Here is a 20,257-nt window from a genome sequence, read left to right on the forward strand (position 1 = left end):
GTGGGGGAGCGGTGGTTACACTGCGTGGCACTCCGGCGGCCGCGGTGTTTTTGCTGAAATGGGAATGCAAAAATGCGACCCACACTTCTCGCCCGCACAGTGCACAGATTGAGAAGTGGCCTTTTTGGGCTCTAAGACAAAACCACTCCCCCGTATTGTTGGATTAAAACGTAATAAATTGTTTGCTCATTGGCCTCTATCACGCATACCTAATGGCCTTGGCGCCAGTTCCATCAGCTATTGCCATATAGATTCACACTGCATTTACCTCTACACTAATAATGTTGTTTCATGAAAAATATCATTCGTCTAAATGCTGGACAGGATTATTACAATCATAATATAATTTTGTTTATAGAGTACTTACAGTAACGGTTGCATTAAACCGGCCAGATGAAATTATTTTGAAAGAGGGTTTTAGCTTCAAATCCCACGTGTAATTTGTATTAATTTCATTACGGTTAGGCTATGGTTAACTGGACGGTGCTGATGGAACAGCGCCGGGACGCAGCATCACGAACGATGAGCGTGGAAGACGGCGTCCAGATGCAGCCGCTTCTCAGGACGCTGCACAGCGGGAAAATCAATGTCATAGAGAGGCAGCCAGTCAGAGGCAGAGGAAATGAGGAACGCCTTGAGCCCGGACTTGAACAGGCGTATGGAATTGACAGCATGGGTGTCTGGAGAAATACGGGCGTTTCAAACCTTAGACGAAACAGAGGAGAAAGAGCGACCTCCCGCTGAGCGAAGGTTGACTGGGGACTTCACATGAGAGCCTTAGTTGCTGGACCAGAGAGTGCGTGGAGGGGAGTAGAGTGAGATGGGAGAGGCAGGGGAGTGCGTGGAGGGGAGTGGAGTGAGATGGGAGGGGAGAGGTAGGAGAGTGGGTGGAGGGGAGTGGAGTGAGATGGGAGGGGAGAGGTAGGAGAGTGCGTGGAGGGGAGTGGAGTGAGATGGGAGGGGAGAGGTAGGAGAGTGCGTGGAGGGGAGTGGAGTGAGATGGGAGGGGAGAGGTAGGAGAGTGCGTGGAGCGGAGTGGAGTGGGATGAGATGGGAGAGGTAGGAGAGTGCGTGGAGGGGAGTGGAGTGGGATGAGATGGGAGAGGTAGGAGAGTGCGTGGAGGGGAGTGGAGTGAGATGGGAGGGGAGAGGTAGGAGAGTGCGTGGAGGGGAGTGGAGTGGGATGAGATGGGAGAGGTAGGAGAGTGCGTGGAGGGGAGTGGAGTGAGATGGGAGGGGAGAGGTAGGAGAGTGCGTGGAGGGGAGTGGAGTGGGATGAGATGGGAGAGGTAGGAGAGTGCGTGGAGGGGAGTGGAGTGAGATGGGAGGGGAGAGGTAGGCAGAGGCGAGTCCATTGAGGATCTTGAAATGGATCTGGAATTATTTTGGGAGCCAGTGGAGGGATCGAAAATTGGAATATAAGGGTGATGCGGTCTCGTTCATAAATGTAGGGGAATCATCACCGTTGTAGATTAAATAAAATCATCAACAGCAGTTGTCATGAACAGACTAGCTTCTGCCATATCAATGTGGAATTTCCACTGCTGGTTTCAGATACATCAACTGTGATGAGTGTCACCCCAGTGCTGGTTCGCGCAGTGGGAAAATTCAGCAATTTCGAATTATTGATATATTTGTTTGTTTGAATCAAAGGCCACCGAGATGCTGGGGAACGGGGCGCTGAGCAACGCGCTGGTGGAGACCGCGTTCGGGGTGACCATCCTGGACGAGAACGACAACGCCCCGACATTCAACCGCTCCGAGTACGCGCTCACCGTCTCCGAGCTGGCTCAAGTCGGCTTCGCCATGCCGCTCTTCATCCAAGTCGTCGACAAGGACCAGGTGTGCGCGACGACGGCCCCCGGCGTTCACCTTTATATCCGGATCCGCTTGTGGATCCGCTCGTGGATCCGCTACCGTCATGGGATCAGGGGAGATGGTGACACCTTGGGGAGGCCTTCATCCAGCAGTGGATTGACCATGGCTGACGACTATGATGATGAATATAAAAACCCACAGGAACATGCGAGCCCGATGTTGAGTTTGTATAAGCATGCAGCCGTGATTGAAATACAACACTTTCGCAAACAACAATGAGATCCATCGTAACAGGCAAATGCGTGGCAGGCTGGAAACATATATGGGGCTGACTGTACTGTACTGACGAGTCTTAATGAGAATGAAACCGGTCAACGCTTGTCTCGGTTTCACTGCTGCCAGTTGGGATGGCCACATTTTTGAAATTTTAGTTGGCGACCAAAACAGTTAACATGGCCACGCGCTCAACTCTTTGAGCCGCTGGTCTGGACAAGGCTGAGCTCGTTCATATGTGCAGTGTGGTGATTGCTTGCCACGCATCCGAGGCATGAGCATGGGAGGTGTACCTTCCTGCTGTTTGTGAGCAGCGGCGCGCCTTTGCACGCCGGTTAACTACATGCAGCCTGATGTTGGCCACACATGCTTGTTTGTGCATCCATGCGTGTGGGTTTGCATTATTTCCTACGAGAAATCTGGGTTTGTAAACGAATATCAAAACGGACTGCTGCGTGATTTTTGTCTTCAGCTCGAGGCATGTGTGGCAGCGGCACAGTGATTGCACGTACGCCTTAATGCGAGTATGTGTGCGCGCGTACCTGCTTGTGTTCGTTTCAGTCCGTGCGCTTGCACGCACTGCACGCTGGCGTGCGTGCGCCAAGTCGCCTTGACACGCGATGCCGACTGCCAAATTCTCATTCGCGCTTCTTTAGCAGCCGCGCGCTAATCTTCCTTGAGAGGGATCTGCGTATCCCCTTCGCGTAAATATTTAAGCGACGGGCCTGTTTTTTTTTTCAACACAAAAATGGGGAGAGAATAAAATTGCTCGGAAAATATATGAATTGCCGATCACGGTTTTTTTTATACCAAAGCAGCCATTACATTTGCATCAAGACCCCTTTTTCCATAGACGCTGCTCTGGAGCAATGGACTTGACCCTAATTTACGTTGGGGCAGTGGTACTTTCAATTTTGCAGGCTCCACTGGGGATGGAACCTCTGTGTGAATTTGCATTCAGAGTGTGGAGAGATTGCTATCTTCTTCTTCTTCTCTCCTTTCCAAACTGTTTCAAATTGTCGCTCTATTATTGTATATACACACTATAAACATATCTCACATTGTGTCGTCACGTTGGCCATCATCACTCTGCCAACGTGAAAAAGAAACGTCGTTGTGAATTTAGAAAAGTGTAATAAAATAACGTGTTATTCTACCAATGCTTTGAGAGCAACGTCGGTGTTGTGAAGTAGATCACGTGATTTAATTTGCAAACGTGAAACTTTCCAGTAGCACTTGTGCCTCCGGCTTCATTAACAGAACTCCACGTAGCGCCATTTTCACGACGAGCAGAACTAAGTGATTAATCGGTACAAGTTAATAATTTCCCCCGTGCAAATGAATGTGTGAAACATGCCGGCGTCGTCCCTTGGCAGCGCGTCGGCTAAGCGCGTGGCGCTTAACTGCGTTGGCTTCTGCATGGTGCAGCAGGCCGGGCTGCGCACCGCCACAGGCTCCATGCGCGTCACAATGCGCGCACGCAGGCAGATTACGAACGCGCGCACGTGGGCCCCGTGTGCGTCACAACACGTGCACGCTGGCCCACATGTGAGCATTCGTAATCTGCCTGTGCCCTGCGCACAGAAGTTAAATTGTTCTCATGACGCTTATAATCTTCACAGGCGCTCGGTCCGTGTGGCACGCGCATGTACGGCAGGACGTATGTGAGACACAGGGGAATATCGTGGATTCCTTGGCTAACAGTTCCATTTATTTACGATAGATCGGCTGTATCTCTCTAAGTTGTGTCTCTGGCAGCGAGTGAGATGTCAGCGTATCGATTAAGCATTGTGGCTCAGGAGATTAGCGATGCTTGTAGATTTTATTGGCAGATTATTTAATAGGGACAATGTTCAAAGTCCCCACCAGCAAACACATATATATAAAGACAAAGATCCCCCCTATAGCCTGTGACAGACTGTTGGGGCAAGTGCTGTTAGCGAGCACCTATGAAGGCCGGCACGGCGCACGAGGGGCCACCCTTGTCTCCCTCGTGGCGATGTTGACATACTGTAACAGGTCCTCTTTTGAGGTGGAGTCGACCTAGGGGAGGCCTAGGACAGGTTCAGATTATCGTCACTGGTGGTCTTGACCATGAGTGGGAATCGAACTCGGGTTACCGGGGTGGTAGCGCAGCGTGCTAACCCCTGCGCCACCGCTCCCCATACGCACACACAGTGACATATACGCCAGCGATGTTCAACTTATTTTAGAACCCAGAATGAATTAGCAAACATCCTTGGCACGTAGGTGCATTGTCTGCAAGATCCTGTCACCCATCTGCCACACACTATAACTGGAGGCGGATTTCTGGGCAAGCACTCATCAAACAATCAACACCCGTCACAATCACTCGGACGTAATGCCACGGCTGCGCTGCCCCCTCCCATTCCCCAAAAATGTGCAATTTGGGAGATTTTCCGTGCGTGAAATTGGTGGCCACCGCGTCACGATTTAGCGCCCCCGTAAAGTGAGCGGAATGAGCCGGGAGAACTCCATCCTCGGGCCCGTGTTTGTGGAAAGCTTGGCACGGGCTGCCCCGAATCGATCACGTTGGGCCAAATAAACGTCCATATTTTGAACATCGCTTGAGGGATGTTTTATGGCGAGGTGTAATTTTTGTCGCGTGCTGTGTTCTCTCACTGCCATAATTCACCATGATACCTGGCACCAACATTTCTCGAATCCGTTCGTGATTTCTAATCATCTTAGATAAAATCTAAAAATCTCGCAACACAAATTACTCAAAATATGTTTAGGAGATAAATCTCTATTGGGATTTGTACTCAGCATGAGTGCTGCTTGTGAAGGACTCACGGTATAGCACTTAAGGGGTTTCTTTACATCAGCGAAACACGAGAATGTTCACTCCAAAAAAAACATCCTTCTTATCCTTTCCACGTCAACTGCAGCAGTCAAACAAATACGCTGTCTTCTCGCTCTACGCCACATTGTGGTCGTCGTTGATCCTCAGATCTCCAGCAGCTGAGACAGACAAGTTTGAGTTCTGCTAAATTCCATTGTTGTCATGTATATTTGAATCAGTTTGCTTCAATTGCCAGCGTCTGAACTGAACTATCTCCCCGGTCAAATATCTGTTCTTTGCCCTAGAGCAGGATATAAACGATGCCACTCAGCAGAGCAGGGCTGTGGTGGCTATGTACGCGGAGCCTCTAACCCCAACGCTGTGGATGCAGCGGCGAGGGTTGGTCGATCGCACGAATGCTGTGAAACTCCCTTCCCATGGACATCGCTGGAGGAGCCATACCCTGGCTCGCAAGGAGAAAGCAGAATCAGAAGAATCATAATCTTTCTTCACGCTGGAAGAATTCGGGTGCTCTGGCTTCCTCCCACGTCTATAATAAATTCTCCATAATTGGCTGAAAACATCTGACAGATAAAATGCAGGATCCTCCGGAAAAAAAGAGTGCTACGGCTCACCGTGGCTCTCCTGGATAAACAACTGAAGTGAAAAAGTTAAAAAGTCAATATTGACTGCGAAAGCTAGACACTCAGGATGTGTTTGGTTTTTATAACCTAGCAATTAATTGGTTATGATTTAAGGTCATGATTATAATTAATATATATTTTTAAAACTTTTAAATGGAGCGGTCTCTGTTGGCCGGTGAGGTCACGTGATTCCATGTTGTATCCATATTATAAACAACGTTGAAACATTAATTGTTGCAAATGCGATTTTATGCATTACAATATTACAAGTTTATGAACCGATATTTATGAACATATTTATCATGACACTCCAACCGAAAACACAATTATGACAACAGCTCTTTTCATTTCCAGCCATTTGCAAGTCCCCTGCTGGATAAAGGCCTCCCAACACAATCACACTAGTCAGTAATGGGGTGTGTGACCATACTTCCCCACACTGGCCAATATGTGTGTGTGTCTCTGTATCTCTCTACATATGTCAGTCTCCATGTATATCCCAGGGTCTTCCTCTCTGTCTCACTCCACGTCTCTATTTTGTGTCTCAGTATCTCCCTATCTCTTCACGCATCGTCGCACACTGTCGGTTCTCGCGCCGTGCCTCTGCAACTATATCACCACGCGTCTCTCTCTCTCTGTGCACTGCCATCGGCAGTGCCTCGAAGAGCCCTTTGTAATGTCGCACGTGTTGCACGTGTCTCCTCCGCGTGGCCCCGTTAGGGAGTGAACAGCGACTTCACGCTGCAGCTCGCCGGACAGAATGCCGCCGACTTCCTGGTATCGCCGGGCGCCGTGCGCGGCCGCACCGACGTCACGCTGCGCCTGGTGAACCCCCTCGACTACGAGACGTACCCAGAGTACAACCTCACGGTAAGACACTCCAAAACTGCCAACACCGCCAACACCATGGACACAGCCAACAATTCCAACAACACCAATACCACAAACACCACAAACACCACCAACTCCACCAACACCGCCAACACCGCCAACACCACCAACACCACCAACACCATAAACACCACCAACTCCACCAACCCCACAAACACCACCAACACCACAAACACCACCAACTCCGCCAACACCGCCAACACCACCAACACCACAAACACCACCAACACCACAAACACCACCAATTCCACTAACACCACCAACACCACTAACACCACCAACACCACCAACACCATAAACACCGCCAACATCATCAACACCACAAACAACACAAACACCGCCAACATCACCAACACCACCAACACCGCCAACACCACAAACACCACCAACTCCACCAACTCCACCAACACCACAAACACCGCCAAAACCGCTAACACCACCAACACCACCAACTCCACCAACACCACCAACACCACCAACACCACCAACTCCACCAACACCACCAACACCACTAACACCACCAACACCACCAACACCATAAACACCGCCAACATCATCAACACCACAAACAACACAAACACCGCCAACATCACCAACACCACCAACACCGCCAACACCACAAACACCACCAACTCCACCAACTCCACCAACACCACAAACACCGCCAAAACCGCTAACACCACCAACACCACCAACTCCACCAACACCACCAACACCACAAACACCACCAACTCCACCAACTCCACCAACACCACAAACACCGCCAAAACCGCTAACACCACCAACACCACCAACTCCACCAACACCACCAACATCACAAACACCACCAACTCCACCAACATCACCAACACCACCACCACCATAAACACCGCCAACACCACCAACACCACAAACACCACAAACACCGCCAACATCACCAACACCACCAACACGCTAACATCACCAACACCGCCAGCACCGCAAACACCACCAACACCACCAACACCACAAACACCACCAACACCGCTAACACCGCCAACACCACAAACACCACAAACACCGCCAGCACCACCAACACCGCCAACACCACAAACACCACAAACACCGCTAACACCGCCAGCACCACCAACACCGCTAACACCGCCAGCACCACCAACACCACAAACACCGCCCACACCACCAACACCACAAACACCGCCAAAAATCTCCACCAACCCAGTGCCTCGGGCTGCAGCCACACAAGTTCTGCTATTTCTAAACAGCTCACAAATGTTGTTTATCGTCACTGCAAGCATATTAGCCAAACTAATTGAGTACTAAAGGGGAATATGTTCGATCTAGATTTGAAGTTTTCGTGACTGCAGGGATCCATACTATTTGGTTCTTTCGGTAAAGTCACGTAGGTATAAAATAAAATCACGACGTTTTGGGCGCAACACAAGCGTCTGTCATCAGGTGGGACAACCACAGCAAGAAACAATTGCTTAAATGGGAAAAAGAGGCTGCTGCAACAAGAGGCCATATAGGCAAGAGAAGGGGGGGGGAGCCATGGAGGAGAGACAGGGAGGGTTTGGGTATGGGGTAGGGGGAGTGGAGGACACAAGCACGGCAAAAAATGCCAGGGAGGGGAAGTGGGCGGGGCTGGGAGTGGGAGGGTTAGGAAACTGGAGATGCGGATATGAAGACAGGCTAAAAGCAGTTATGATTTTACCTGGTTAATAACATCCTTCCAATGATTGCTCAATCTGTATCCATCTTCCCGGTTGAAGTTATGTCTATGTTTATAGATCTGGATGGCTTCATGAACAAACCTTTGATAGTAGCCTGAAGGTTTGCAGAGCACCTTGGTCTCGGAAAAAACAATATCATGAGAGCACACAGCGTTATAGCAATGGTCAGCCACGGCGGAGGTATTAGTTCTGCCATGTTTCACATCTGCCTTGTGCTCGCGAACACGGTCCGATGTAACAATCACCACAGGTGCAACTTAGTTTGTAGACTCCAGGATATTGCATGTCAGGAATGAGATCCTTCACAGATGGGATTAGATCACGGATTTTGTGTACTGTATTGAATCGGACCTGGATCTTGTGTTTGTTTAATATTTTGGAAATATTTTTGGTAACGCCTGCTATGTATGGTGAGGTGATGGTTTTGATCAGCGTCTCAGCGGGTTGTTTCTCCATGGTTGGAGAAACAGCTTTTCCGATAATGCGGTCCGAATATCCATTCATCTTAAGGGCCTGGTGTACGTGTTCCAGTTCAGTGGCTAGGTGGTGTTGGTCAGAAATTCAGCGGGCTCTATGGTGTAGTGTTTTGATGAGGGAATTCTTCTGTGCCGGATGGTGGTGGGAATCAGGTTTCAGATAGGAATCTGTGTGGGTGGCTTTCCTGTAGACAGAGTGTCCCAAGGAGCCATCAGGTCTCTTCTCAATCAAAACATCCAGGAATGGTAGCTTGCCATCCTTCTCCACTTATGTGACTTTACCGAAAGAACCAAAGAGCATTGATCCCTGCAGTCACGAAAACTTTTAATCTAGATTGAACCCCCTCTACGGGGAGGGTTTCCACACATCTGTTAGAGCTTTTAACAGACAGCAGGACAAGAAGGCGCAACTAATCGAGTTGCTAACCTTCCTCAAGAGATGCGATAACAAGGTAATGCCTATCGCATTTACACTCACATCTGCGGCTGTCACTTCTCCTAATGCTAAATGGATCTTGTTTAAAGCCAGCCTATCACTAATCTCAGAGAGAATAAGATTGCTCCGATTTGAACTTGATAATTTAGACAAGACTCTTACAATCACACCTAATATTAACAGATAAAATGTCCACTTCTGATTGGTACCATGTAGATAACATGACAGTCTCCTCTGCTAATTCAATGTCAACCAAATGTAAAGTTAACTTTATCGCTAAATTCAACCTCCTGTCAAAAAATAAGCCAGATCCACACGTTAAAAAGTTAGATGTTAACAAGATTGTCATAAATCAGAGTAACATCCCAATTTCTGACAGCCTAAAATCGGTACTAGCTAAAGGGTTGAATTTCGCAGTCACCCCTAAACATATCGCAGTGGATGATATAATCTCCCAGGTCAATGTAGCCCTCAAAGGCTTGGGACACATCCCGAAAGACGTTGCTAGAGCTGAAATTCGCACCATCCTTAAAAATGCAAAGAAACCCTTTAGTAAGAGCAGTAAAGACGAGTGCTCTGAACTCGCAAATTTGAAAAATAGGGATGACATAGTCATCTTCTCGGCCGACAAGGGCAATGCTACTGTCATCATGGATAAAACCACATACAACAATAAAATCCAGGACCTTCTTAATGATGGCATCTACACCAAAATCAACAAAGATCCTACTAACAACCTGACTACAAAAAACAATAATATCATTACCAGTTCAACTTCTCTAATCGAACCAGCCAAACTGATCTCCCTAAAACCTTCTGCTGCTAGACCACCCAGATTCTATGGTCTTCCTAAGATCCATATAGAAGGCACTCCACTTGGGCCCATTGTTTCCACTATCAACTCACCTACCTACAAGCTGGCCCGTTTTCTGTCTGATACCTTGCTTCCATTCACTGGCAAGACTACCTCAGCAGTACATAACTCAGCTCACTTGGTCTCTCTAATCAAGGGCATTTCACTGTCCCCAGATGATTATCTTGTCAGCTTTGATGTGGTTTCTCTATTCAACAAGGTTCCTGTGCCTGACACCTTAGCAATAATTGAAGATCTAGTCCAACATGGACTGAACCCTGATGTTGCTATGCTGGTTAGGCACTGCCTTACCAACACTTACTTCACCTGGAATGATACTTTCTACAAACAAAATGAAGGTACCCCCATGGGTTCCTCCTTATCACCAGTGATAGCGGATGTTTTCATGGAGACATTTGAAACAGATGCCATCCAGACATCACTCTACGTCCTTCCTTATGGAAGAGATATGTGGATGACACTTTTGTTATTTGGCCACATGGCCTGCCAGCATTGAACCAATTTCTCAACCACATTAATTCCATACACCCATCCATCAAATTCACAATGGAAGTGGAGAAGGATGGCAAGCTACCATTCCTGGATGTTTTGTTTGAGAAGAGACCTGATGGCTCCTTGGGACACTCTGTCTACAGGAAAGCCACCCACACAGGTTCCTATCTGAAACCTTATTCCCACCACCATCCGGCACAAAATAATTCCCTCATCAAAACACTACACGATAGGGCCCACTTCATTTCTGACCAACACCACCTAACCAGTGAACTGGAACATGTACACCAGGCCCTTAAGATCAATGGATATTCGGACCGCATTATCTGCAAAGCTGTTTCTCCAACTATGGAGAAACAACCCCCTGAGATGCCGATCAAAACCATCACGTTACCATACATAGCAGGTGTTACCAAAACGATTTCCAAAATATTAAACAAACACAAGATCTAGGTCCGATTCAGTCCATTCCTGACATGCAATATCCTGGAGTCTACAAACTAAGTTGCACCTGTGGTGATTGTTACATTGGGGAAACGAAACGTCATGTCTCGGATCGTGTTCGCGAGCACAAGGTAGATCTGACACATGGCAGAACTAATACCTCCACCGTGGCTGACCATTGCTATAATGCTGTGGGCTCTCATGATATTGTTTTTTCCGAGACCAAGGTGCTCTGCAAACCTTCGGGCTACTATCAAAGGTTTGTTCATGAAGCCATCCAGATATATAAACATAGACATAACTTCTACCGGGAAGATGGATACAGATTGAGCAATCATTGGAAGGAAGTTATTAACCAGGTAAAACCATAACTGCTTTTGGCTTGCCTTCCTATCCGCATCTCCAGTTTCCTAACCTTCCCTCTCCCAGCCCCGCCCACTTCCCCTCCCAACCCCGGCATTGTTTGCCGTGCTTGTGTCCTCCACTCCCCCTACCCCACACTCCCACCCTCCCTGTCTCTCCTCCATGGCTCCTCCTCCCCTTCTCTTGCCTATATGGCCTCTTGTTGCAGCAGCCCTTTTGCCCATTTAAGCAATTGTTTATTGCTGTGGTTGTCCCACCTGATGACGGACGCTTTGTTGCGCCCGGAACGTCGTGATTTAATTTTAGTTTATACTGGTAGGAACGAAGTGGACCAGCCTACAATAGATTATATCGTCCGTCCGTTTGTCCGTCCGTCCGTCCGTGTAGCAACATCGCCCCCTACTGCAAACACTTGGCATGACCCTACAAAAACCTTTAGACTCAGTGACGCTTTCCTGGCTAAACAAGTGTAACATTCCCTTATAATTCCCTCAGATAGCTTTTAATTAAAACTTGTAAATTAAAATTTAACTCACAGCGGCCTAAAGCCTACAGCTAGGCCTAAAGCCTCGAACAACGCCTCAAACTCTCCCTTCGTATCGTTCCCCCGCGTGTGTGCAAGGGAGTTAACGTTTAACAATGTTACATTCCCTGATGTTTTTAAATAGAAACATTTAAATTTAAAGCTTTTACATAAATAATAAAAACAGTTAAATTAAAAATTAACTCACAGCGGCCTAAAGCCTACAGCTAGGCCTAAAGCCTAGCCCTAGGCCTCAAACTCTCCCTTCGTATCGTACCCCCGCGTGTGTGAAAGGGAGTTAATGTTTAACAATGTTACATTCCCTGATTTTTTTAAATAGAAATATTTACATTTAAAGCTTTTACATAAATAATTAAAACATTTAAATTAACAATTAACTCACGGCGGCCTAAAGCCTACAGCTAGGCGTAAAGCCTATAACTAGGCCTCTAACTCTCCCTTCGTATCGTTCCCCCACATGTGTGAAAGGGAGTTAATGTTTTAAAATGTTACATTCCCTGATGTTTTTTTAATAGAAACATTTAAATTTAAAGCCTTTATATTAAAAACAACTCCCTACCCCCCCCCCCCCCCCTCGTCGGCGGCTCTCCAGCCTAGAGCCAGGCCTGGGAATCTCTCCCCCGCTAGGGGTGTATTGGGGGGGGCTACAGCGGCAGGGGGCGGGGCTACGCGGGGCTGGGCGGGGCAACGGCGGCAGGGGGCGTGGGCACGAGGTGGAGGGCGGGGCTATGCGGGGTTGGGGCGGGGTTACGGCGGTAAGGGGCGGGGCAACGAGCTGGGGGCGGGGACACCGAGATGGGGCGGGGCCACGGGTGGCGGAGGCGGGGTTACGCGGGTGGAGGGCGGGGCCACGGGGCATTCACTTATTGGCGGCCATTTTTTGCCATTTCATTTTATTATAGCCATTCAATTGTTCGTTCTTACCAGCCCACCCCGCAGGGTCCTGTTACCTACGTGACTTTACCAACAGAACCAAAGAGTATGGGAATATGTTCGACCTGGGAAGACTGTTTCTCATTTTCGCACGGACAGTAATCCGTAAATGTGAGCCCTAAATGTTGCGTTATTTTTGGATACCGTTAAGGTGTGTGTTAAGGTGTGTGTTAAGGTGTGTGATAAGGCGTGCGTTAAGGCGTGTGTTAAGGCGTGTGTTAAGGTGTGTGTTAAGGTGTGGTTCCTCACCAAAGGTATTTGAGAGTCCTATTGGAGACTCAGTGTGAAGCAGCTTCCTTACCTCTGTTGTAGCAGATCGATCCGCCTCCACTCACTTGAGTAATTTTCAACTAAAGATACCGCTATTCACTTTCATGGAGTTTAATTTATGAGATCGCAATTTCAATTCGTTACATTGGAGCAGCCTCCTTTGCATTCTAAAGCAATATTTTAAATCGTATTGGCATCAATTTAAGCCTAGGGTTATTGCACTACCCCAGTTGTACTTTTATTGCCATGTCATGAGACAAAGCATCCGTTCGGACCTCTTGCAGAGCAGTGCTTGTGTTAGATAACGGCTCAGGGAAGCGGATAACCCAGAGCTATCTGAGATCCCTTCATGTGACCTCTGGTCCATGCAGTAGGGGGCAATGCTTTCCCACTCGTCATGTCACTGAGGCGAATGATCATTGCATAACGGTCAACCCGTAATTGTTAATTCGCAGAGCTGGAACATAGAAATAAACCCCATCACGTAAAAAATGGCTTTGAACTTAATTTTGCTGTGTGCAGTTATAAGTGACTGGGCTGAGACCATCAACTCTGTCTATACTTGAGAATTTGGATTGATCAGACTGGACTCGATCCTAGAATCTCCATGGTGTAAATTGAGCGCTCTGACCTCTGAGATACCTGGCCACTTTAAAGGGCAGTGCTGTTTTTATTTTTCCACAATCAGCCACCACCATAAAGATCTCCAAGTGAAACTCTCTGCTCTGCTGTGATAGCTCCACAGCTGCAAGACAACCCACGTACTTGGCACGGTGACGCGGCGGCCACACGCCACCAGCGACGGTCCCCTAACAGCTGCCGTGAGGTCGGTTGGGCCCTCGCGCGAGTGTGGATGTGACTCTCACGTGCGTGCGTGTGTGCGTGCGGGCGCTCGTTCGTTTCTGGTGGTCACAGCTTTTCGCCAACGAAACGTCAGGGAAGCACTGGGGCTCGGCGCGCGTGCGCATCGTGCTGATCAACGAGAACGACAACCGGCCCATCTTCAGCCTGCCACTCTACAATGTCAGCGTGTGGGAGAACGCCACGCTGGGCACGTCCGTTGTGCAGGTCCTGGTGAGTGGCACCTGCCAGGCGTTGGGACCGACGGGCGAAGGGCTAAATCGGTTTTTTTATTCGTCGTCATCGCCAGTCATGCTCAATCCACTGCTGGAGAATTGACGGAGGCGTCCCCAAGCTATGAGAGCAGCAGTCTAATTTAATCCACAGATTTTTGTGTGTAGGCCAGGCAACGATCTGACCCAATCTGAGTCGCGGCAAGGCCAAACGGATTGCCATGCAGTGTACAAGGGTTTTACAACGCGCCAATTATTTTTGTTTCAGCTCACGCACCGAGAAGTTGAACAATTCTCAGAACCAAATGTAGAAATTATACGGCGCTTTGTTGCAGTATATCAAGCATCACTGGCCCAATATCCAGGAAGTATGAATAAAAATCCATCAAGTCAGAATATCAGAGAGCCAAATCCAAATATTTATTATGAATCATATTTTTACATGTCCTGCATTTTTCAAGGTGAACCACAAAAGCACTTGCAAATGTAGCTTATCTTTATTTTCAGTTCTTTGCTATTTATTAAGGTTTCATGCAACTGTTTGTGCACATTAATTTTATTAAGGGCTTCATGAAATTAGTGCAGAGTGCAAACCACTGCATCACTGCCAACACTGGTAAAAATTAAGTCAGATGCACTCGTTGATTGTGAATAATTGAAAATGAAAGGGATAATCACACGCTTGTATGCGATCAATTGGAAGATATGCTGTAGATTAGGGAGAATTATGTATTAAAACCACCGGATTACCAAACCCAACACAAGCTGAGCAGCCTCGCCGCACAGAGACACAAGCGATTTCTTAAACGCTAATGCACTCCTCTCCCGTCTATACGTTCACGCACAACAGGGCCAATCTCTGCACAAGCAACTTCGCCCGTTTTGCTTTCAGCTCAGAGTTTCTCGGATAACCGCGTTTTCCGCGCACGCTGCGCCCGTGCCGCGGGCGAGGGCGGCATGGAGGATGAGTGGCATTGCGGTGGGGGGAGGCGAGTGTTGGGCGGGGAGGTTTGTCCGAGCGCACGGGCGCAAGTGTCCTCGGCGGTTCGGGTCGGCGTGGCCGCGCGTCGCGTGGTCGGCCGAGATTTCTATTTAGATGGCGCCGGGGGGGGGGGGGGTCTCACGGCAGGATGCATCGATTAGCTCGACGCGGCGCAATGGCTGGCGCCGCTTATCCAGAACGCGGACTTAATCACTGGCACGTGAGTCAGGCTTTGGACCGACGGGGCGAAGGGCTAAATAGGTTTTTAAAAAAATATGCGCAGACAATTTATTTTGTTTGTGTGGGGGGGGGGGGGGAATTAATTACCGACCGTGAATTGTGTGCCGCAGTGAGGCTCCTGCCGGGTGGGTGGGACGATAAAAGCGCCATTATCGCATTGAATTATGGGGCTAATGTTGTGAATGGGAGAATTAAAAGTATTTCTCGCCCCAGTCAAAGAAGAGGGAGATAAATATAACTTGGAAAATTATCTACAAATTCCCGCAAAGAAATCAAAAAACGCATGCGGGTCATTACAATTGCAGAATAAATGCCCTGCAGTAATTCTTGCGGCAGCCTCTGCCACGCATGGCAGTTTGGGTGGTGGGAACGGAGCCCCAAATCAACAGTGCATCTGTCTCCTCCCTCTGCGTGCACGAGACTGCGTACTCGCAGAGCTTCATGACACGCATCGGTCTCTACCTGCATGCAACTTGGCTGCCACTGCTGACAGATAAGCAGCCGTTTTTGCAACTTAAACTGAGGTCAATGCTTGCACATTGCATTTTGAATTGGGGTCTGTGAACCAGCAGAAAATAATCATTGGGCAAACTTTGTGCCACTGATGTTACATAACAACAATGTAGGCCCGTACATGTCTGGTAAAGTGTCTTAGGATATTGTAACAGGATAGACCTGTGTTTAATATGAGAAGTGCATTCAGAATGTTCTTGGGGTTAGATGTAGTAAAAATGTAAACTATCTAAAGCAGGGGTCCCCAACCCCCGGGCCGTGGACTGGTACCGGTCCGTGGCCTGTTAGGAACCGGGCCGCACAGCAGCAGGAGGTGAGAGCGGTGAGTCTGTGCGTGGAACCCGCCCCCATTGTTTTATTATTCACCACTCCCGTCCGCGCCTCTTTCCCACACTGCGCACTCGTCTCAATCACAGTTTTGGAAAGCCCACAAGCTAACCCCTAGTAGCCAAAATGAGTAAAAAACAAACGTCGCCGGAGAGCTTCTTTGAAAAGGGGGAAAGACCCAATGATGACCCCCCCCCCCCGGTCCATGAAAAACATTTCTTCCACGAAACTGGTCCCTGGACCGCTGATCTAAATGCATTCAAAACATCCGTTTACCACCGGGAGATGTTTTGCTGATGTTTGCACGTATTACATTTCAAAATATGTTAAATATTGTTTGTCTTTGTCTTCGTGTTTTTGTTTTTTTATTCCAGGCGACCGACCTTGATGCGGGTGTGTTTGGGCAAGTCTCTTACCACTTCAGCGATGACTCGGATAAGTAAGTGCAACTTGCAAGATATATGCCCTTTATTTAGAATAACAACAACACTTTATCTGCGATCTTGTTGCATGTAGAAAATCACCTTGAAGGGGTCAAATGATGCAGTAGTCAGAGGAGGAGACGCAGGGTCTGTTTTACATATTTTACGTCAAAGAAGATTAAGTATCCCCATACTTAATGAGTTTTATAAAGTCCTGGGGCAAAGGTCAGTGTCTGTAGGACATCCAATGTTGAATTCCACATTCCTTTACTGAGACAAGGCCCTCTCTGGAATGAACATTGATGAGCACCCCATGCTTTACCAGGTAATATTAATTTTATACCCCTTACTATTATGATGGAGCTGATGATGGTAATTATGACAATGACAAGGACAAGTCAGTTGTGTTCAAGATTTGAACCCACTGTCGTGAGTGGGGAGATCTACTGCTCGAGCAACGACGCTGGATCATCATGATCGTCATCATCATCGACACCGCACCTGCCATGCAGCACAACTTGAGGCACCGGAACACCTGGTTACTTCAGAAAATAACCAGAGAATCACTCAGCGAGGAAGTGATTGCAGACAAAATACAACGTGCAAAAGCAACGCAGTATAAAATAAGATGTTTGTATTTTACCAGGTAAGGCACACTGAGCTCTTGTTCAGAAGCGACCAGGCCACAAATGATAGCTCTACGAAGTGACTATTCGCATGGACATTAATGGCAGCCAAATACTCTAAATGTACGTTTCTAAAACAACATACATGGACATAGAATTATAAATGAAGCTAAACTGTGCTCGAGACTGCTCTGTGTTGTCCGCTGTATTCAAGTTATTAATTCACTATGCCAGCCCCTTTTACCTTGCTATGTAATTACTACCAAGCACAAAGCAACACTGTGCCTGCCTGCCTGCCTGCTGCATTGCCGACGATGTAAACCTCTCCACCCTGCACGTCGTTCCCTCGCCCTGCCCCCCGTTTCGAGGTTCTCCCTCGACCCGGCCTCGGGGTTGATCTCGGTGGCGGCGGCGCTGGACTTTGAGGCGACGCCGCGCTTCACGGTGACGGTGATGGCGCGGGACGGCGGCGGCCAGGAGACGGCAGGTCGCGTTCGCATAAACCTGCTGGACGTCAACGACAACACGCCCGTCTTCCAGCGCGACTCCTACGTGGGCACGGCGCACGAGAACGACAACTCCCTCACGCCCGTCGTGCGCGTGCGGGTAAGGCCTGGGCCCTCCCTCCTCCTCCTTCCCTTCTTCCTCCATCGCTTTCTCCCTCGATCCCTCCTCGCTTCCTCCTCCCTCCACTTTCTACCTCCCCACCCCACCGGACAGAATCATAATCTTCATTTATATTGGAGGAATCCGATGAGCTAGAAAGCTTTTTTTCACAGATGTCAAGTCGGGGCGGGTCAGAACGTAACAACAAGAAACAATACGGAAAACATGATAGGAGTGTAAAGTATCGTAATGGTAAACAAATCCCTTTAAAAAATATATATACAAATCAAACTAAACTATGTTTTATCTTACCAGGCCTGGTCACAAATGATAGCTCAACAAAGTGGCTTATCACGTGGAAATTTAAAGCAGAAAAATAATGTAAAGGCACGTTGATTCTAAACGTGGTGGGAAAAACTGAAGGAGCTGGAGAAAAAATCCACACGACCGTGCGGAGAGAGACACCGCAAACTAAAAATATACAGGTGTCAGGGTCGGGATTGAACCCACGGATCTTGTGCATACTAGACACCAAACACAACCACTGATCTCTCTCGGGACATATTCCCATCTTTTTGAGCCAACGTAACAGCACCGTAATGCTGAGTGTTCGTATAGTCGCGTCGTTCATGAAACTGCATCACGTAATGCTGTGCGATCCGCAAAACGTGGAGGTGCACGTGCATTAAGATGCTTTCAGCCATCTTAATGCACGTGTTTACACTGCGAGAAAACCGGAGCCTCCCGAGATAACTACGTTCACGAGGGGGCAACACATTTCCCATTCAGATGGGACAAATGGAGATTAATCCTCACTTGCCGTCGCCCTTTTTCAGACAAGCCAGGGTGTGTCACCTTGACGCATATGAGAAGGGGGGTCACAACAGTGCTGGATTACATTCATTATAATACAGGTTTCCCTCACTTTATTCGGGTTCAGTTTGTGCTATTTCACGTATAATGCGGCGAACCTATTTCGACCCAAAAATTACATGTGGCTATGCGGTTGGATATGGCATAGTGTTCTGTGTACCGTATGAGCTACTTTTGTGCGGTTTCACTTTGCGCGCCATTTTTTTGGAACGCTTCTACCGCATAAAGCGAGGGAAACCGGTATATAATAGCAAAAATAATTAGCCATCATGCACAGTTGCCTACTTTCCCCAGTCCTCATGGTTTACACGATACACAAGATTCCTGGGCCGGCGCTCATGGGGAGCTGTTACGTGAGGCACTGGACATCTGTGTAAGAGAGCGTTATAGCTAATTGGATTCCTCCTCCAGTATAAACAAATATTCTGATTCCACATGGTAAGCCACTTCGTTGAGCTACCATTTGTGGCCAGGTCGCTTCTGAAAAAGAGCTATATAGCTCAGCTCCTGGTTAAAAAAAATAGTATTAGTATAGGAAATCCCTGTGTCAATAAATAATGACGAGATTTGTTCTGACACTGCCGTGTGTGCGTTTTTATGGAGAGGATAACGCCACAACCAGAGCAACCGGCATCATTCCTCGTCCCTTAAGCTGCAGCAACTCAACCTGAAAATTTTCATTAGTGTTTGTTTATGTACGGCAACTTGTTTCATTAAAGATGTTCCCAGGATGATGTGCGTGCACTAATTCGCGCACTTAAGGGTACATGCAATTATGTAGTGTGATTATTTAAACGAACGTGGGAAATTATATGCAATTGTAACAAGGTTAGGGGAGTGCTTGAACCTTACAAGAGCAATTGATATGTATGGGACATTTGGAAAATTATTTTAATTGTTGTGTCGTTTTGATGTATGATTTGGGGAACTGTGGCTTTTGAAGTTTGATAGGTAATTTCACCGTTTGAACATGAAGGTTAAAAGGTGCATTATGCCGTGTGCATGATTAAACAAATACTAGCTTTTTGCCCGTCCAAGGATGGGTGTATATTGCAGTAAATCTGAAAGATTCAATAGAAAAATTGTTCAGCTCATGATTATTAATGAGGGGGGGTTTGCCCCATGTGGAGTGACGTCACCCACTAATGGTTATTGGGGAGGGGTGCGGCATGTGGAGTTACGTCACCCGCTCATGATTATTAATGAGGGACGGGGTGCAGCATCGGGAGTGACGTCACCCGCTCATGATTATTAATGAGGGGCGGGGTTCGGCATGGGGAGTCTATGACCTTCCTGTGCGTGAGTGTAAATTACCACACGGGCATGAATATTAATGAAGGGGGGGCTCTTTTGCAGTGACGTCACGCACGGATGTAGCACTGTGCTGTGTAGATAAACATTTTTACCATCACTTTCTGTAAAGAAACGTCATATTTGAAGCGACTTTGCGTAATACATTATTTAATTCGGCTCGACCTTCCTCTGCGTGAGTGTAAAAATTCACCCACTCATGAATATTAATGAGGGGGGGTGGGCCTCATGTGGAGTGACGTCACGCGTGGGACGGACAGACATTTCTGGGTGATTATAGTAGGGATTGAGGGTATGGACCCGGAGAGGAA

At 47.9% G+C, this 20,257-nt stretch overlaps 1 protein-coding gene across 1 annotated transcript in view; it reads left to right on the top strand.

Annotated features, from left to right (window-relative positions):
- The window catches only part of LOC133350498 (cadherin-23-like), a 222,572-nt gene that overhangs the window by 68,165 nt on the left and 134,150 nt on the right, over positions 1-20,257 (top strand). Inside the window, exons 12-16 of the mRNA XM_061564838.1 lie at positions 1,654-1,842; positions 6,262-6,411; positions 13,889-14,047; positions 16,483-16,547; positions 17,525-17,762. Of these exons, the coding sequence (XP_061420822.1) occupies positions 1,654-1,842; positions 6,262-6,411; positions 13,889-14,047; positions 16,483-16,547; positions 17,525-17,762 (801 nt within the window). The remainder of the gene's footprint in view (positions 1-1,653; positions 1,843-6,261; positions 6,412-13,888; positions 14,048-16,482; positions 16,548-17,524; positions 17,763-20,257) is intronic.

This window comes from Lethenteron reissneri, chromosome 34 (genome assembly GCF_015708825.2).
Source record: "Lethenteron reissneri isolate LAM-NWPU_2019-01 chromosome 34, ASM1570882v1, whole genome shotgun sequence".
Lineage (NCBI taxonomy): Eukaryota > Metazoa > Chordata > Hyperoartia > Petromyzontiformes > Petromyzontidae > Lethenteron > Lethenteron reissneri.